This window comes from Emys orbicularis, chromosome 8 (genome assembly GCF_028017835.1).
Source record: "Emys orbicularis isolate rEmyOrb1 chromosome 8, rEmyOrb1.hap1, whole genome shotgun sequence".
NCBI lineage: Eukaryota > Metazoa > Chordata > Testudines > Emydidae > Emys > Emys orbicularis.
Window position 1 is genome coordinate 47,223,109 of NC_088690.1, and position 21,571 is coordinate 47,244,679.

At 39.8% G+C, this 21,571-nt stretch overlaps 1 protein-coding gene across 4 annotated transcripts in view; it reads left to right on the forward strand.

Annotated features, from left to right (window-relative positions):
• KCNT2 (potassium sodium-activated channel subfamily T member 2) overlaps positions 1–21,571 on the forward strand; it is a 293,338-nt gene that overhangs the window by 233,745 nt on the left and 38,022 nt on the right. For all 4 annotated transcript variants that reach the window (XM_065409271.1, XM_065409272.1, XM_065409273.1 and 1 more), the window contains one exon: positions 13,494–13,605. In XM_065409271.1, the coding sequence (XP_065265343.1) occupies positions 13,494–13,605 (112 nt within the window). The remainder of the gene's footprint in view (positions 1–13,493; positions 13,606–21,571) is intronic.

The window sequence follows — 21,571 nt, forward strand, 5'->3', positions numbered from 1 at the left end:
GCCTTGGCTATACGTCAGGGTGACCCCAGCACACCCTGACTCTTAGATTTCCCCCCAGAAATATATGTCCTATAGTTCTGAGCCTTCTGAATAATACAAGTTATGTCAGGTCCGTTATTTCTTTAGATAAATAATATCCATGGAACTTGCCACCCCCCCAATGGAGTTTCCAGATACTTTAGTTTAGACACACTAGGTTGGACAAAACAATAAAACAAGTTTAGAAACGACAAAGGATAGATTTTAAGTGAGTACAAGTACAGAGGCATAAGAGTCAGAAGTGGTTGCAAGACAATTAAAATTAAAATACAAGTGGTGCCTAACTTAAACCACATTAAATTCAAAGCAAAAGTTCTCAGCACGCTTTAAGCAGTCTTATTGACCCAACTGCTTAGGCCAGAATCTCTTCTCCTAGAATCCAACTAATTCTTGCTGTGTCCCTCCAGGACAGGAGGAGGAGATTGGGACAAGGAACTATGGTAGGGTGAGCCTAGGTCTGGAAGCTGGCAGAGGGGAAAGAGATGGAACCTGGGACTAGGAGCTGGGGGCAGCAGGGGAGAAACAGGCCAGAAGAGTCTGTGGCTAGTAAAGGACTCTCCCCTCCAAACCCTAGAATAGAACCCAAGATTCCAAAGTTTCACCATTCCCCTGGTTTCAGTGAATATCTGTGAAATCCACTGGCAAAGTGTCCCATCCCTATTTAGAGCTGGTCCACATAGAGGATGGCAATCTACTACTGCTAGAATTTAGTCTGTTAGCTCAAGTGCCAGAGATGAGGGTGGTGGATACACTGATGAACCACGTGGGTGTCAACACATGATCGAATTTCATTTTTTTTAAAGCAAACAAACAACAACCCTAGAAAATTACACCAAAAAATGTTCAGAGAACATTAAGGTTTCAAAGTCAAGTACCCCAAAGTTAGGAAAAGCCATAATTAAGTTTGGCTCTGCAGATATGTACAATTGTTCTATGTCTGTTAACAACTTGCACCATGTTTTCACTAGATGGCAGCATAAGCTCATATCTGAAGCATAACTATTATAAAAATATATCATTACAGGGGTGAGAGGAGTGAGATTTTCTTTGTGTTTTTGACCAAGTTAGAAAAGAAAACTAGGTCTTAACATGAAATATTTACCCATAACTAGATTTTCAGAAAGCTTTCATAATCTTTCACCAGTAGTATTTTATAAAACAAATGACAGAGGAATGGAAGAGACTAGTTTCCACCCTGTGCACCAACATTAAAGGAGAAAGGATGTAAAAAGATGTATCAAATATTGATGAGGTATTAATATGTAGAAATAATTTGTTACTAGTGAAAATGCACAGCATTTAGATCAGAGGTTTACATTCTTCATAGAATTTTGTAATGAGTTTCATAGGGCTAAATATTGGGGCAATTACTTTCACAGTTTTATTAATGATTTTAGACCAAGCTAGAGTGCATATGGTAAGGTCATTACATATGCAGATGATAGCAAATTTAGAGTCATAATTATGGGTGGAGGTGGTGGATGAAGATTGCCTAATCTAGATTATTCTATAAAATAGCTGAGAAGTTTAGTGTTTGAACACGCTATTCAATACATGTTAGCACAAAGTGATATTCTTTAGCAGAAATAATGCCCAAATAAATTATATTTCGAAAAATCTTCTGTGAGTTAATATGATGGGGAAAAGGGTTCCATATATAAATAATCTGAGCAGGATGTGAGAGGGAGAGCAATTCAGGTTGGATTCTAGTAAACATGATTCTATATTTGAGATTTGCTTTGTAATAAAAAAGCAGCAAATTGTTACCTGAGTTTTTCATGGCAACACTATAAAACAATTTTTAAGCATTGAAGTATTTTGTTAAAATATGTAGTTCATGACTACAATGGTCTTTGCATCTTTGATTCAATAGTACCTTTAAAAATTGAGTAAAGTGAATATACAGTAGAAACTAAGTCACATTGAATGGGATCATTCAAAAATTTAGAGACCAATCTCTAAATGGAATCATTTAGACCTTTGACCTCAGTAAGGTAAAATAATACTGTTGAGCCTAGGTTGTTGATTCTTATGAAAGCTTTCTGACATTGCTCAGTGTTTTACATTGATTAATAATCTTGCTCAGTTTAAAGTTGTCTTCCTCCTCAGACGATGAATGTGCTGTTTATAGCATATTTGTTTATTTGTTGAAAGCAAGAAATTGCACCATGCCAATTAAAACTCTGGCATACCACCACTTTGACTCAATTAAAGCTCAAAAGGGAGTAAGAAAGTGTGTATCAGTCTCACATGAATCTTTAATAATTTGAATGCAAAAGAACAAGCTTAGCTTAGTTTTTAAGTATAAATAAATGTATTGGGCAATGTATAGGTGCTGGCTGGCCAAAAGGCCATTTCCCCCCGTTTCATCCTAACAGTTTAAGTCATCTATGATTCCTCACTGATATGTTAGTCTTGGGGTGAAATGCAGAGCCTCCTCAGTGGATGCTTTTTTACTCTAGAATGGGCTTCCCTTATTCATTTGGCAAGCCTAACTGACCCCAAGCATATATTTTAAGGCCTATCTGGACAGGAGATACTTGATATGGATTTAATCAGACCACAACTTCATTATTAGATGTCTGGTACTACCCGGGAGATAAAAGTGTACAGTGCAGGTAACCCCATGTATATTCCGTAATTACCCAGGGGGTTTCCACCAGCTCCCCCTCTTTTTCCATCCAGGTCCTTCCAGAAAATCCATTGCCCCCGGGACCTTGTAGGAGGGGTAAGGTGAGCTATAAGAAAGGGGTTGGCTCCCTGCCATTCCAACCATAGGAGCCCCAAACCCCACACTGTTCTGTTCCTTTAACCAGCACCTCCTTTTTAAGTCCTTTACCAGGCCATTTATCTGGTCACTGGATGCCTTCCCTATGGAGTACCTGCACTGAACATCCGCCACAAGGAGGCACCAGCCATTAGCTTGGCTGCCTCCCCTCCCCCAAACCCAGTCACATTTCCAGACATCTTCCAAGAGCCTTTTGTATAGCAGCCCAAAACATGTCACCCCCCCAAATTTGGTCAGTGAACCCCCCTTCTCTCAAATGAACTCGGTTTCCCCTTACATTGTGCAAGGATAGTCGAGGACTCCCGCAAGCTGAGTTGCCAATGCCATGTACCACAACACCTTCCCCGTCCTGATGGGCCATATAGGTGACCAGCATCCCAGATCCTCATATGCCACGGCTCCATAGCACCAGCAGCATCTACTTGAGTTCATTGCTAGCTCCTGGTGCAAGCCCATGCACTTTGTTGAACTGAAAATGAGACAGGAAATCCACTATGCCATCATCCAAATGCGGGCACGTGCTTGGAAGGAAAATATGTTAAGGCTTAAACATTGTGGCACAAATTCTCTCACTAACTTCATAATCCTACGTGATTAATAACATGGAGAAAGGGGTTTCCAATGCCAGGGTTTGAACCTTTAAAGCCTTCCGTCCCTTACATTCCCCAGGGGTTGAGTCAGTTCTGCAAAGCTGACCACCTTTTTGCAGCAGTTGGACCTTGTTTCTTCCCCACTGTCATAAAGCACTACTGACTTCCTCTAGCAAGCCTAGACAACACCCCCCTCCCTTTAGGTGCAGTGCGGTCATTTACTCAGGTTTCTGTTGAGGAGGTGTTGGGGCAGGATTTGGAGTGAGAGGGTTATTTTTTGTTCTATTTTGAGACCATATTAGTTGGCATTGTGTCTGCTTAGCTGTATTAATTTACAGTATATGGTTTTTAAAACAGTGTAAGTGTGCCCACTAATAGCAATGGACATCTTACAAATTCTATTCTATATAGGCATTTATAGAATGCGCTCATGACTGTAGTATCCTAGTGCCTTAGAATAGTGCATTAAGCAACATGACTACATCCTCCCTGTGTTCGTTCTCATCTCATCCCCAGACAAAAAGCATATGCAGTGGAGTGTCTTGTTTTGATAGGCTTTGAGAGCATTTTAAAATTAAATATACCTGTTGCTATGTGTATGTTAGAGAAGCAAGGTCAAAAAAATATATGCCCTGCATATGAAATGGAAAGTGGTGATGTTTCCTTAGTTCTGAGAGAACTCATTCCACAGTTTTGGCCCATCCCTGGAGAAAGTTCTCTCTCCCATACAGATGGGCTTTACTATTATTGTTCCGAGTAGTGAAGTTGTTGACCGCTGTCTTCATCCTGGATGGTCTTTTAGGTATCCTAGACCTAGGCCATGGAGAGCTTTGAAGATAAGGACAGAGACCTTGAACTTAATTGGAAATTCTGTGGGAAGCCAGTGTAGAGAGCAGAGGACATGTGTCATGTGCTCATGGTAGCCTGTGCTGCTGAGATGTCCTGCAGTGTTTTGTACCAGTTGGAATTTTCTAAGTGCTGAAGGCTTCTTGCCCAGGTGTATCACGTTGCTATGATCCAGAGAAGAGGCAACGAATGCATGAATAAATGCACCAGGTCTTTGTCTATTAGGGTGGGGCAGAGTCTCTTAGCCAAGCAGAGATGATAGAAAGCATTACACATGGCTGTTGCTATGTGATTTAAGGGCCTGATTGGGATTTAACAATCTTTCTGGAGTCAGGGGCAGTCAGAGGCGGGAATTATGACTGTGTTGCATCTCTCCCCTTGAGTCCTCCTCTTGATCCAGAGGAAAAGGGGTCTGCTACTAATGTAACTCATTAGCAGACTATTTCTGCTTCCACATCACCTCAGCTCTGGCTGTCCCTGCCCACTCCTCACTCACTGGCATGGGATGAGCAATAGTGGCTCCCTGGAGACTGTTCTCATTCTTATGATGTGATCCACAATTTAGGTAGCCTGTGCATGGACTTAATGAGGTGCCTTATGCTCCTTTACTCCCCTGCGCAGGCATTTAGAGCAAGAGACAATCTTACCTGAACATTAATCAGATTAATAGTTGCACAGTACTTTCCCTATAATTCCACTAGAGGGCAGACGTAATTTATACACAGCCTTACAGTCCAAAGAATAGTTTTTAAATTGACTCACTAGGAACAGTCACTTTGCATAACCTGATGATGGTCTAAATCCAGCTCTTCCAGGGACCCAATAACTTGCTTTCACATTCAGTTATGTATATCCAGTCATTAAATCAGGTGTTAATCCTCCCTTTACAGTTGACTTTACGTATTATATTGCTAATATTCACATTTAAATACCTGCCTGATATAAGAAGCTAATACAAGAAAATCCTCTACCAGCAAATCCTTTGATAATTATGCATTGCATGGTCCAGAATTAATGTAGAAATAAAGAACCAGGGTTTAAGGAAGAGATTTTTTTTAAAGGAAATTAAAAATGAATCTCTCCGGTTGCCTTGATTTGTACAACTTTAGGATTGCATCAACAAATTGGCTTTAATATATTTCTACACAATCTAACACACAAGTGTAGAGGTTAATTCTGAGGATTGTGGGTGTGATTTATTTAGCAAATGCTAACATTTAGTTAGCAATCTATTCCACCATTGTGTAATGCAGGCAGACACTGTTTGGTAACACTGCACAGCTCAAAACTGTGTGTCGGTCTGTGAACCAGAAAACCAGGGAGCTACAGAGTCAATGTATGCTCATCATCCTGAATAAAACATCCCTTGTGTGTTTTCTGTATCCAAGCACTGTCCCTTCTCAACCACAGAAGAAAGTACAATGTAGACAACTTGTCATTGCCCAGCAAATTTTAGATTTTTCTCAAATCTGACCACCCCATTTTGCTTTAAATGATCACCACACTCAGTCAGATATTCACATGACAAAACTTGAAGCTGGTAGACCCATAAAATGTAGACAATCTTTAAGACAACATGCTGAAAAAAATCCTTAAACAAATATGCACAATTGAATTTAAATGTTTGATTATTTTATTGTAAATGTGTTAAATTCACACAAAATTTCACAAATAACTTGGTTTCCATCTATTTGTATATTCCCATCCCCATTTTAAAATGAGCGTTTGTAACAGTCACATTTAAAAAGCTGAGAGAGATTAGTGATTCCAGTGATGTTTCCCATTTCAAGAATACAGAATACTTTGCAAACTAAAAATGGAAGAAAATGTTAAAGGTTGACCATTTATATCCATAAGCCTACTTCATTTCTGTAGGAAAGACTTCACTCTTGTAGGGTACACCAGCATTTTAGCCAAAGTTTGGCAGTGCTTACTCAGTAGGGTGACCAGATGTCCCGATTTTATAGGGACAGTCCCAATTTTTGGGTCTTTTTCTTATATAAGCTCCTATTGCCCCCCACCCCCGTCCCGATTTTTCACACTTGCTGTCTGGTCACCCTATTACTCAGGCAAAGCTCCCATTGGACTCAGTTGAACTTTGGTTTAGAGAATGTTCAGGAAAATCTAAGAGCAGTGTTGTGAATGTAGTTCATGTTTGAGGCTGAACACCCTTCAATCCTGACAGCTGACCCAGTTAGACAAAAGGAAAACATGGCCCTATGTACATAAACTAAACCCTTCGTCAGGGAACCCTTCAAGTGCAGGAGAGGTAAGTGTCCAACAGAACATCCCCAATGACCACATAATAGGAAAGAGACAAGACAATAGCAGACTAAATCAATTGATAATCGACCCAGATGTATATTTCTGAGATCAAAGAGTAGCAGTTCAAATATTTCAGGAGTAGTGGAAGTTGATCTATTGACAGCACCACTGATCAAACCCTGAATTACCATTATTTGAATGAAGGAGAAGAGAATGTTGTGATGAGCATTTTCTCCTAGATCTGAAATGGGAAGATCACCTATGTCTTCCTACTGATACTTGTGGAACCCAAGTTCTGGCTGAGAACTGAAGAGATAAGGGTTCCATGATCCTAACAAACACCCTGGCTGAAACAAACATGGTTCTTAACTTTTTAGCTATGACACTGGGTGACCACATCACTTTAAGAGTCTGGACTCATTTGGCAACATAGAACTAGAGCACCTCTTTACATCCCAAGATCTAGTTCTTCCTATTGACATGGCGCTTGAGGTTGGAAATTGAGAGATGTTTCTCAATATGTATCAAGTTCTTACCTACCGGGAACGAACAACAAAAAGACATACAGTTGCAATTAGAAACGTTTTTGTGGCCTGTTGTGAAAAGTCACACATGGATCCTATTGTGTGTCCCACAAAAAACTGTTTGATCATTATCCTTTCCAGATTCTGAATTCAGACAATTTCCCTTACCCAGTCCATTTAGCACCCTTTCATAAACATGTTGAAGAAAGACCAGTTACTCTGTAGCCCTATCAGCAGGTTCACAAAGGAATAGATGCATTTTAATCCCTCCCCACTGAAGTGTCCTGCATTATGGGATATTTAATATAGTCCTAACTGAGCTGATGATTATTCTGTTCTCTTGTATTGAACCCATTCAGAGCTTGTGAACTCACGTTTCTCATTTAGGAGGTAGTTTACTTGGTGGTTGTGACTTCAAAGAGACAAAGCTTCCAGCCCCAATGACAAATCTATTTTATACTATTTTTGAAGGGTTTTAGTGGTTGCTATAGACTTGCACATCTTTCCTTCCAAAAGGTGGTGACTGAGGTCCACGCCATGCTGTTTATGCTAGCATTATTCTTAAAATCTCCAAAGATTGCACTACTGCTAGCCCAGTTCTCATACAGACAGGCTGCGTCCACTAGCATTTTTACCACAAGGTTGTCTAATATTTCTTAGAAAAGGTCTGTGATGATGGGATGGTAGCAACTGGTCTACACTAGTGCTCCCATCACACCTAGCATTAGCAGAGGTACTACACTGGTATTGCAACAATAGAGGACATTAAGAAACATTTATTTAGACAAAATCTTAGTCATTGATCTTGCTGAATGTTTAGCCTTTCCTTGCATTCCCATTCCAGTGAATCACTTCTCCACAAACCTGACATGAAAAGACCCCTAGGATACACTGTGCTGAAGCATTCAGAAAACGTACTCAGGTTTTTATTTCATTTGACAGTAACTCATTAGTTCAGCTGGTTTCAAGAGAACCATGTTTAAAATGGCTGCCTGATTGCATCTATCGCTGTTACAGCCTGGCAACACTCAAACCTGAAATTCATGTCAAGGTCCATTCTGAGAGAGGCAGATTTGCTACAGCAGCTAGCTTCCAATTTGTGCAGTACAGGAGACTTGTAAAGCAGCCATAATGTCTTTGCTGTACACATTTGACAAACACACACACTATTGTTCAGATTCAGCCTCCAGAGAGGATCCCACCTATTAATGTTACAGACTTATTTCTGAGCTACAGAGGCTTAGACCATCCAACCCTCAATATATGATTTGTTATGCACTAGACAACCTCCTTGCAGGGCTGAATATTCTGTGACTTTCTAAACACTTTCCTCTGTAACTGGATATTGTATTGGAGTATTTTCACCTCCTCCTTGCAAAGAACTGATCATTGGAGTAACAGGGACAGGTTAAGTACTTCAGCAAGGGTAGCATGAGATGGACCTAATACGGTCAAGTACCTTACAGCTTTAGAGCTATAGGAGCACATTAAATTTCACCAGAGGACCTAAAAATAATCCATTCAGATTTAAATGTTCAGATAACCATAAAGTTATCCTGTATTTATAAACAATCCATAGAATGTATAGCTCAATTCATACAGGAAAACAATCCACATGTTCCTTATTCCATGTGACAATGGTTAAAAAGAAACCCCACAGGAGTTGCTTTCTACCAAAACTGAACAAGAAAGTTAGCATAAGGAAAACAGTAATATTCCTTACGTTTTTCACTTCCTGATTCACCACAGAGCTAACTCCCACTCGAAAGACTGCTTGACTTCCTGAAGTTAAAGAGTATACATATCCCAACACCTCATTCTCTGGATTTAAGAATGGGAACCCAAATGCATTTGTTATTTTCATCATAAATACTTACAGTATGCTGTATATCCTGTTACATCACGGTGAACAACTTCTCAGTTATCAACTCCTTTTCAACAGGAAAGCAAAAGTACTTAATGTATGGGAGTATAAATTCCAAATATTTTATTTTGTACAGAAGTGAAATAAAATGGTAAAATAAAGAATCCAGGGGGAAAATATATGCTTATATCACTAGAAGAGTTCTTTGCCACCTTGTCTATTAAATGGCCAGGTTCATCTTTGCATTCCTTAGAATATATTAATCTTAATCTTGTTTTTGTTAATTACAACAGCTGTTTTTGCTCACCAGGCAATTGTTAACCAAAAGGCCTTCATGACTGAGTCACCTTGGGAGAAGCAACATTTAATACTAATGACTCACTGGCATTAAGGGGTAGGGGAAGTGAAACAGCCATTGCCATTTGGAATTGGCTGAATTTGTGGGCAATTAAGACAGACAAATATGCACACTTCAGATGACTATAATAGTGGTGCAATGTATTAGTGATTTTTTTTAAAAAAAGAACATTTGAGGAGAATTACTTCAGGTGTATTTATCCAAGTAATTTTTCCCTTGATGACAGACTGCTTTATTTTGAAGTCTGAGTTTGTTTGGGAACACATGAATATTTGGGAAAGATCAGAGGAGAAATGAGAAATCAGGGTTTGAGCAACTGCAAAGGAGTGTTGGATTGGTCATTGCCCAGCAATAAAAATAATTAGTTAATAACACAAGAGTTTATGGTCCTGACAACATATCCCTTTGCAAATTTCCAGCCCACCTCAGAAGTTTCTTTTTTGGGTAGTCATGTTTGTATCCTCACTCATTTCAAGCCTTGTAAATAAAAACATGGAACATAGAAACATATGACTTTAAACATGAACAGTGGATAACATGGAAATAAAAGCCATTTTCAAAAGTGACGGGTGATTTTGAGTGCCTCCATTTGGGACACATAAAAAGTCTGAGTACCTGACCTCGGGAGGGGAGGGGAGGAGGAATCAGGCCTTCAGGATCTCAACTTGGGCATCCAAAAAAATGGAGGCACTCAAAATCATGAGTCATTTCCAAAAATCTTGATCTTATGCAATGTATACTGTCTACAGAGTGTCCCATATTAGTCTAGTTTATGAAGTTTTACAAAATGACATCACATAGAATCATCGAATATCAGGGTTGGAAGGGACCTGAGGAGGTCATCTAGTCCAACCCCCTGCTCAAAGCAGGACCAGTCCCCAACTACATCATCCCAGCCAGGGCTTTGTCAAGCCTGACCTTAAAAACCTCTAAGGAAGGAGAGATTTCATCACCTCCCTAGGTAACCCATTCCAGTGCTTCACCACCCTCCTAGTGAAAAAGTTTTTCACTAGGAGGGTGGTGACAATTTTAATGACAATTTTCACCACTGTAGACTTTGTGTCAACTTCAACGATGAAATTTCCTCTCTAAAAAAAAATCATAATTACCTGAAGAGACCAATTTTCATTTACATTTTTGTTCCTATACTCTATGTTTCTTGTAAAATATCACTGGGTACTGATGAAATAAAGCATCATTCCTCACCTATTTTATGGGACCCCTCAACAACTAGAGTGCAGTAGAGCATCTGGTGGCTTTGAGAGGTAGATCAATCTCTCAGACACTGATATTTCTTTTCATATAATACGACAATCCAGAGAGTATGCCTGCTTGTCCTAGAATGTGCACTGTAGCATGCAGTCAGACATGATAGGAGCAGTTTTATGGCATCAAAAGGCTAGAATTAAGAATACTAGCATCGATAGACTCTTTGAACATTATTCTTGCTTTATGTTATGAAACCAGTCAGTTGCTAAGTACCAGTTGAATGATTTTCAAAGTAGCTGAATATCCACAGCTCCCTTTGACTTCAGTGGGTGTTGTGGGTGTTCAGCAACGCTATAAGAATCAGGCCAGAAGCCTATAAAAAGCTGCTTATTTGTTGGTTGGGTTTGAGAAAACCCAAACCAGTACAGTTCATATCTGGATCCCAGTTTACCTGAGCTCCTAGGGGATGGTGATAGTGGGTTTGAAAGCTGCTAGTGTTACAGTTCCCTATTACTAGATGGAAAAAAGGAAACCATCACCAATTCATCTTGCAAAAGTATAGTCTACTTTAAATTCTATTTAAAATAATTTCAAAGCTCTACTAAATAAGAATGATCTATACTGCAAACAGGATTTTTAAAAGTTCTACTTTTCAAAAAGAGCTTAGGAGTTCTAGCCTATGTCTAACTCCTTTAATCTCCTTTGTTAAATCCCATCCTGGATGCCTTAGTGCAAGTCTAGGCACAGCTCCAGGTACATCCCTGGATGTGTTCTGAAATTTCAGCTATATATGTATTGACATTCACTGGAATTAGACACCTAACCACATCTACAAATACACAATGAAGAGGAAAGATGGTTTTGTGGTCAAGGCAATGGACAAACATGAGAACTGCATTCTATTCTCAGCATTATAACAGGCTCCTTGTGTTACCTAACTTGGAGAAGTCACTTTTGTTCCCATTTTCCAGTTCATTAACTGAAAACTGAGAATAATAATATTCCCTTCTTCCAACTCTTGGGAGGTCTTGTATTTACACTGTCATCTCGTTGCGGCCTGAGCTATCTCTTTCTATGTGATTGTGCAGCACCTAGCACAGTACAGCCCTCTTCTCAGTTGGGCCTCAAGGTGCTAATCTATTACAAACAATAAGAAGGCAGCCCTATAACCCCTGACCACTAGAAGTTCAGTTCTCCCAGGTTAATGCAGTTTACAATCAGTTTCTATCTATATGTTAAACACTTCTACATTAAGTACTAAAAATGGGCCAAAAAGTCTTGAATGAGACAGAATGGAACACTTCAATTTTCTCATATCTCAGCCACATTTTCTATTTAGTAGAAACCGGATAGTGTTAGTATTTTGGAGACCATTGAAAACTGCACTTTGAAATTGAGGGAAACTGTGCCCCTTGCCCTCCCCACCTCTGGCACTTGGCTTTAGAGTGTATCCATAAATTTCCCAGGTAGACAGCTTCTACTGATAATACATATGTAGCAAGGTGCTTAGAAGCACCTATGTGATACATCCAACACAGGATTAAGCTATCAGGTGCTTTTTTTTTTTTTTTTTTTTTTTTTTTTTTTTAAAGCATGTGTTCAGGCTAGTGGTAATGTGATATACTTCTCCAGTGAGCAGGACACACAAGTGAAGGACAAACACAGGAATGATGTTAAGCAGCCCACTGCAACTTAATATAAAGTTCAACATTGGAGAGAAGCATTATCCACCCATCTCCCCATAGCAGGCATTTAGGTGGATCAAGTGTGGGGTTTACAGGACACATCATATAGCCCATAACTTAAGGTAGGCTCTCCACTGCTTTCCCCTAGCATTCATCTTGCTCTGCTAAACCTTCTGTCCCCTCCTCAGTGTGGAACGTGAGAATGTACCAAGAGGGACCCCAGTCTGAAGGGACTTCAGGTCTGCTGTTTCCCTATAAGTTTGAGATCCACCAGCCAAATCCCAAATGTCTCTTACTTTCTGGTTGTGACAAACTAACTTAATGCAATTCCTAAGTCCTACGCCCATTTAACCTGTGTCTCCATGATTCTATGAGGAAGGCAAAAAACCCACTAGATCACAGTCAATTTGGCCCCAATAGGAAAAAAAAATCCATGCTGATCCCTTAAACAGGCAAGCAGGTAAACCCGCAGCAACCTAAACACAGCTTCTTTACTCCATAACTATGGGGAGGCAGGATTCAGCTAATAATGGGACAAGAGGCTTGAGAAACACTAGGCCAGGGTTTAAATAAATTATTGTAGTCTCCTTGGCTGGCCAATGGGCAGCAGAGCACCTGAAGGAGGGGCCTAGCCCTCTATACTCTTTTTCCTTTATCCTAGAGCTGCCCGGCACTTTGCAGCTCCAATCCAGCATCCGATTCATTAACTCAATGGATAGCAATTTACATGCCTTTTATATATGTATCTATATATCTCAAGTCCAACTCTGTGGGCACATCTGATTTACTCAGCAATTTTAGTCACTGCTTTCTGAGCATGTGTTAATTTCAGCTTTACATTAATAAGTACATTGACAGTTTGTATGGTCTGCAGACATTTACACAACAAGTAAGTAGAGAAATCATGGATGAATAATTGAGTATAACCCTATTTTTAATATACTGGTAGTTTACATACAAGGATGACTTCCAATGAAGGTGTTGTCATCTTTAAATGTTTCCTGGGTTTCCTCTCTTTTCATATAGACTTGTGTCATATTGGAGATTACGTGTCAGCTGAAATGCTCTAGCAATTGCAGTAAATGTTTATTTTGTTAATATTTGTAAGTTCCACTTTTGAAAATACATTTGCTTCCCCCGAGTCAATGGAGAATCTTTTGTGCAGCATTCCTTGCTATTAGTTATGGTATTCTTGTGTCAAAAGCCAGAATTAACTTGCACTTAATTATAAATGTGGAGGTACAGATAAGTTTTGCATTATGCTGTACTTTAGCAATGAATTATGATCATTGGAGGTGTAACTGTAACATTTCCTTAAAACATAGGTTATTTTCAAGTCTAAGCATAATCACAGAACTAACTCACCCAGCCAATATGAGATTCATGCAGTTCAGAGCCAAAGACTGCTACTCTCTTGCGCTATCAAAGCTGGAAAAGGTAAGGATACCTGCTTTTTATAACTAGGTTAAAGATTACATCAACTTGTCTTATCCCTTATTGGTTTTGTGGTAGGCTAGTCAGAACAGATCGAAACAGCCTTGTAGAAAACCTTTTTCTGAAGTCTACCTGAACTTTAATCTTAAATTTGCTTTCTATCTAGTTTCATTAACTTTACAAAACCTAATTTTAGAAGTATTTGATTTATAGGCTGACACTGATATTGTTCGAGGAAACATTAATTGTACCTGTTTAAAAATACCATCCAATATTCTAAGAGGTTATTAGACAATTAATGTGGAAAACATTTAAAGTGACTTGAAACACTTAAAATATATACACTTGCTTTAATATGCATACATGTACTTGAATAACGATAATAAAATATGTTGTGCTCCAAGTCAATTTAGTGAGACTATAATTCCATATTCTGATAACCCAGGGGTTCTCAAACTTGATTATACTGCGACCCCCTTCTGACAACAAATATTACTACATGATCCCAAGAGGGGGGACTAAAGTCTAAGACCGCCCAAGCCCCATCACCCCAGGTGAGGGAGCCAAAGACAAATCCAAAGGGCTTCAGCCCCAGGCAGGGAGTCTATAACTTGAAGCCCTCTGGCTTTGGCCCTGGGCAGTGGGGCTTGGGCTTCAGCTTCGGCCTCATCCCCAAGCCCAGCAAGGCTAATGCCAGCCCTGGCAACCCCATTAAAACAGAGTCGCAACCCACTTTGGGGTCCTGACGCACACTTTGAGAACTGCTGTGATAATCAATTGCAAAATCTTGGTATCTGTATTTTGCGTTTGCTTTATTTTTTGTAAAAGTTACCCTTTTCTCAGGACCAGTCTCCCAGGGGAAAAATATAAAAAAGCTAAAATATTTATCTTCAGTTTTGTTTAGGGCGTGTATCTGGTGAACATGGGGAATAGGGAGGTTTAGACCGAGAAATTCTGGGTTGCTCAGAACAGCATTTGATCAATGGCTAGGCCAACTCTCTGCCGAGTCCTGTAGAAAGTATTTTGTGCAGCAAGTATTCGGTGGAGCTGAGCAAATAATTCATACTGACTGATTTATTTGGTTAATTTAGCTTCTTTGTGTTCAGTTGTCTGTGATGTTTGTAATTCTCAAATTTGCTATTTAAGAAGATTCACAAAATAATTTCTGTAAATAATTCTTATCTGTAGATTTCTGAGAAATGTTATCATCTTTTGTATTGTGATAGCACCTAAGAGCCTCAGTAATGGACCAGGACCCTATTGTACCAAGTGCTGTCCCCACCCGAAAGAGCTTAATATTTTATATTCTAGTCATGCTCTGATTGGACAGGTCACCTGGTATCATTTCTATTCTGTGATCATACAGCAAAAATCATGGAATTAAACTTCTGGTTGTAATCATTTGCATTTACGAGTTCAAAATTCATTTTCTTTAAATATTTGCAATATTCACTTAAATTTTGCTGCTTCCTTCAACACTAACACAACTAACTAATAGGACTCAAATAGTTCTTATATGCAAGCAATCTGCACGAATCAAAACTTCAGTCACTCACTCAGATACACCCTTGTGCATGACAGGGAACTGCAAAATCTAAGATTAAGTATTAGGAGGGTCAAGATAGTCTGCCACCCTCAGTTATGTCATACCAAGAATGAGACCATAAGCTCTTCTGGTCAGGGACTAAAACTAATGCTTGGGTGAGTCCCCTAATGAGTTATTGACCACTGGCCCCTGCATGAGTTATTAATAGAATGATAACCTCAATAGCTGAAAAGTGATACAGTATACTAAAACCTATGTTATACTGATGTGTTCATGCCAAGATGCAAAATTCCAGAAAGGTATCTTCAGATATATTGAAAGCCACGAGGCAGGTACTCACAATGCTGGGCGGTTCTTGAATTTCAAAGAGTTTCATATTATGGCAACAGTTTAATTGTTAAGACTAGCTCCATTTATTTTTCCACTCTATATTGCTTTTCCTTTGGGTCCCTGTTAGCTATTCATCACTCTTTGATTAGTGGGCTTTGTTTATTCATTTGTTCCCCATTTTGTTCAATTTCTCTCCTTTCAATTTGTGTTATGCTGCCTCCTTAGAGCATTTCTGTCACCTACAAAGGAGGTTTGCAGCTGTGATTCTCGTATACTAGCTCTTTCCCAGTGGTTTCTGCAATATTAAAGCGAGATTGGCTAGAATCATGCACTACTAATATACCTGTATTGCCTTATTAGAGCACAGAGTCAATAGCTGGAAATCCCTCAGGGATGTATTCGCATATAGTTTTGTTCTTTGGTGCCCTAGAACCTATAGAAAACTCTGGGCATACTCCAAGATTACAACACATAGCTTGGTGAAAAAGGATACTTACTAGGAAAGTCATTACCACTCTTGATTTACATTTCTGCAGTAGTTCAGTGGGGCTAAAAACCTAGCTCAACTGAAATCAGGATTGAACCCCTTTTCGGTCTCACATGAAAAAGAAGGTCGCTGAAATGTATTGGAAAATTCAGGCTATTGTGCTGAAACATTTGATTAATTTACATGCACATGCAAACAGTTGTGAATAAAGGTTGGATACTGAACAGCAATTTAATTAACTTCCTGTCCTAACTCTTTCAACATAACACATGAGATAAATTGTCTCATAAAAATAACATTTCTTGCTTGGTGGTTGAAGATGCCTACAGTTGATGCTATTTCCCATTCATTTTACTTTTAACAGTCACAATGGAGCATTTCACAGGTGGTGTTATAGTTCATTAGACTTTTCAGAACTCCCTTTTGCAAAATGAAATGCAATTAAAACTTGAGTGAAAGTGATCTTATATGGTCAAACACTCAGCTGTTTGCTATTCCTGGGCTAAGTTCTCCATTTTCAGATAGACTTCAAAGGCTGGGTAGTTGCCTTCAGCTAATGCTTATATACACACATGCAAAATTGACTTCATGGCTTAATGGGCTGCAGAAGCAAGAAATCTGATTTGCAGGAGAACTCCATCTGCTGTTGCAGCTGCAACTTTCATTGCTTTAAAAAAAAAAAAACAAAAAAAAACACAATAACCAAACAATCACAGTTGGCATCAGACAAGGCAAGAGCCTTTTGGCCGGGAGAAAATAAAACAGATGATGAAATATGTTTAAACCATATGCCGGGAATCAAATCCTATCTCATCTGATTGTCTTCAAACACGAAAAAGCAAAGCGGCCATTTTACAGAATCCTTACTAGGACAAATCTTGAAACAAGGGGTAGGAAAGACTTGATTGAGGTTTACATCCTAGTTTCTGGTGACTTCCCATTAAACAAACTGAATTTATTTGCTAAAGAATTTTATACTTACTGATTTATAGGCAATGCATGTTTTCCTTTAATCAGAGAGCCAATACTATTTTAAAATGTATAGGATCATATGTAACCAGCAAATACTCCACTCTTCTCTTTTATCATGAGAAACAAACTGAAATTGGTTTTGAGGGCTAAAAATCTACCGGGGAGAGCTCTGTATGTTTGACCTGACTTTTATAAAGATGATGTGTTTTTTCCCCAATCTCATTTGAAATGGGGCATATTTCCTCCATTATTTTTTACTACTGTTTGAGTTATAAACGCAGATAATTATATCCGAAATAACATGAGCCAGCCAGTTAGTTTGCAGTAGTGACATATGGGCTGTTTAAAATATCCAAATATGATTAAAGCTGCATCTGTACTTTGGTGTCAATTCATTAGCTTCAATGGAGCTGAAATGATATTCATCAGCTGAGAATCTGACCCTATATTTTAAGCTCATCTCTGTAGAAGAGTTTATCTTTGAATACTTCTCTCTTCCTCTTCATTGCTTTGTATCTTAGAACAAGTTATAAACTTTATTGCTGTCCTTCACTGTGATTTGTATCCTATAAAAAGTTCCCATTTTCTCCCTTCCCACCTTTCCCATGCTAAAGGTTGTTATGTCTCCTTTATGAAGGGTTGAAGTCTAAACTGATTTTAATATTAGGAATTCAGTAACATGCAAATATATACTCCCCAAAGATTATAAATATGAGACAACCCTTCTGAATACTATTTTTCTGGGTTCCGGATCAGTCTCAATGGCAACATGAGCAGTTACCAAGGTTGTCAAAACAGAAAGGACACTTTACTGTTCCTCTCAATATGCCAGTCATTCTGTCAATCCTATAAACTCTTGTATAGCCCCACAGCTATGCCCCCTTCCAGGTTCTTGCACCTTCCTCAGAAGCATGGGGTACTTGCCACTGTTGGAGCCAGGTTACTGTGCTAGATGGATAAATGGTCTGATCAGATGGAGATTTTAACATTGGAGAAGGGTGCATACCTCAAAGTCCGGATCCATCCCTACATCTCTCTATGCCACTGGGTAAGTCTGCACTGGAGATGCTACAATTTCCAGCTTGATTAGACATACCCACACTAGCTCTAAGAAAGCTAGCATGCTAAAAATAGCAATGTAGCCATGGCAGGGCAGGAGGGGCTAGCTGCCAGAGTACATACCTAGAATCTTGGATGGGCTATTACTCTGGGCAGCTAGTCCCTCCCACTGCCATGGCTGCACCTCTATTTTTAGTGAACTAGTTCAGCCAGACCTAGTGCAGGACTGGAAATTATACCTTCCCTCTATAGTGTAGACCAGGGGTCGGCAACGTTTGGCACGCGTCTCGCCAGGGTAAGCACCCTGGCAGGCCGGGCCAGTTTATTTACCTGCTGACACGGCAGGTTCGGCCGATCGCGGCCCCCACTGGCCGCGGTTCGCCGTCCCGGGCCAATGGGGGCGGCGAGAAGCCGCGGCCAGCACATCGCTCGCCCGCGCCGCTTCTCGCCGCCCCCATTGGCCCGGGACGGCGAACCGCGGCCAGTGGGGGCCGCGATCGGCCGAACCTGCTGCGTCAGCAGGTAAATAAACTGGCCCGGCCCGCCAGGGTGCTTACCCTGGCGAGCCGCGTGCCAAACGTTGCCGACCCCTGGTGTGGACATACTCACTGACACAAGGGTCAGCACAGCTCCTTTAGCACCATACTAAACAACACTTAAAGAATAATGTCATGACATGAGAGAGAGATGGAAGGGATTTTGTCCAAATATAAAGACAGGAGGAACACAAAAAACTGAGAAGTAAAATGTCAAAGAACAAATACTGACTTTCTGGAAGGGAAGCATTGCTGAAGGGTAAGGAAAAGCTAATGGGCATGACCCACTGTTAGGGAAGCTTCCTAGCTCACAATGTAAAATACCTAGAGAAAATAGTGATGAAGTACTTCCAGAGTGAGAGAATATAGTGATGAATTGTTTCTCTTCTTATAAGAGTGTCTAACAAAGATTCAGAACTTCCTAGCCTGGAGCACAGAGCCACTGACAGGAGACATGCATGTGGAGGAGACAACTGAAGGCACATTGAACTTGATCCATTAGGAACTCTGCATTTTAACACACAACGTACAGATCTATGAGTATTTGTAATTATACAAACCACGCTCATCCCAGGCTCTTTTCTCATGCCCCTAGATGAACAATGTTTTTTTCATAAATATTTATATTATCCCCTTTCCCATGAAGTAATTCCAAAAGTGTCATTGGAAAAGCTGCTGGGCACCACACTTATTATGAAGTAACTGCTGGTGGCACTCTGATATCTTTCTGGCTTCTACAGCAGCAGAATTCTCTGGAAAGCCCATGAGCCTGGAGATAAAGCATATCCTAGGCAAGATATGCCTGAATGAGTATTTTATTACTCACAAATCTTTTAAGCAAAAGTAAAGAAAAGCAAGCCTGTAATAAGAGGCAGAATAGAGCTGGAATATGAAGAATTTAAAAATAAAGAGGAAAAAAACATACCTACAGTCCCCCTTCCCTATTTACAAGCACCTGTTTTGAAATAAGCTGGGCAGGAATAACAAAGATCCTCTCCTACCTCTTTTCAAAATTTAAGCAACAGCCAAAAAATATTCCCAAAACATGGCATCTCTTCCCTCCCACCCCACCTTTTTGCCACCAAAACAGAATCCTCTACAAATTATACTGAGCAGACGGAAGGGTACATTTTATTCCTTACATTTGTTTTCTGATAGGCCATTGAGTCCAGAGCTCATTTGCTTTGTAATATTTATGGCATAAATCTGAAAAGCTTTATATAGTTTATATAATTTAATTTCATGAAGATTAAATACCTATATCAAACTAGTAAATGTAAAACAATCTTACACTTTAAGCACACACCTATAAGATTTATTTCATACAAAATGAATATGAAATCTCTTCCACTCTATTCCACTATACTAAAGATGAATATCTAGCAGCATGATCAAATCTATGGCCTGATCCTCAAAACAATTACATGAGTAGCCCCTTATTCTTATGACTAATCTCATTTACCTCAATGATATGATTTGTGAACGGAAGGACTGCTAATGTAAATTTGCAGGATTAGGCCCTATATATTTAATCAGAAACATGCAGCTACTAAAAATGCTTTAGTAGTGTTATAAAGTGAAGTATCTGAAAATAAATGATTATCATGAATACATCACAGAAGGAGCTGATAGAGATGTTCCTGAGAGCAATTTTAGTAATGATGAGGACCAAACAGTAAATGCTTCCAATCCTGGCCAAAACCCAAGCCACATCAAAAGTAGTTTTTGTATGTGAGATTGGGTCACTGTCTTTTTTTCAGTGTTGGAATTTTCAGCTCACACGCTCTATTTAGTTCTAATTCTCTTTTTGTCCTTAGATTCAAGTCACAAATTAATATATCAAAAAAGATAAAATATTAGAAGTAAACCTGAACCACAAAGGCTAGATTCAAACTTCCCAGAAATCTGGAAGTACTCAAGATAATGTGTTTTTGGTTCAAGCCTGTTATTTAATAGTAACTAAGTATATGACTGGTATTTCAAAAAGTGCTCAGATGTGGCCTGAATACTTCCATTGAGTTAATGGGAAGCCTTCCACTGATTTCAGTGAGAACACTTGGCCAACGCTAAGTGTGTAGAAAAAGGGGGTCCTCACTCCTGGGTATAGTGTAGCAGGCTTATTTTCTCTCTAATACCCCTGTCGATGGTTGATCTTGTCCTACAGTAAATTCTCTTCTTGCAACTGAGTGCTCCTGTGAGGTCATGCTTTTGTCCCATCTCTTTTGGAGTAACAAAGTCCAATGTCCTTACAAAAAAGTATTTGATCACAACTCTGGGCCCCCGATCCTCATATTTTTCTCTCAGAGGCTATCAGCACTCCGTATCCCCTTCTCAGGGGCTTTACACCATCTTCCCCAGTAGTTAGTAGGGGAACCCAGACCCCCCTGCCATACTGGATTTTAGTTCAGGGAGCCTATACCCAGCAGCCAAGGTCTGCACCATCAGACTCATTGCTTCTACCTCCCTGGACTTCTTCCTGCCATACCCCATCAGCAGGATTCTGTCATAGTCTCTAAATTTACCCTTTTCTCATGGCCAGGACTCCCATCCAGAATTCTCCCAACAAATTCCCAAACTACAGGTACAAATATAAATCCATTTTTGCCCTCCTCAGGTTTGATCTTTCATTCCTTTCTGTTCTTCTATTGAACATCTCCCAGGGGTCTCTCCCTAGAAGACCAAATCCAGCCCCATTACAAGGGCTCACTGCCAGAAGTTACTCCACCCCAATGACTGTTTTATGTCACTCCTAATCTCCTACCAGACTTTGCTACTTAGAAAAAAATTCTAGGGCCAACATTCTCTGTAGGGATGCTCCTTGACCCTACCAGTCTTCCCCACTTACTTATCACAGAAAGTAACTGCAGACTTTATCTCTGCAATCCCCTTCTAAGTTGTACTTCCCTTCTTTAGAGTCACCTGCTCCTTCCCCAGCTGGGTTTTATCTTTAATTAATTAATCCTGGCCTACCCTCCAGGTGCAATCCGGTAGCATAATTGGCCTCTCAGACCCATATTAATTCTTTCAGCACCAGGATGA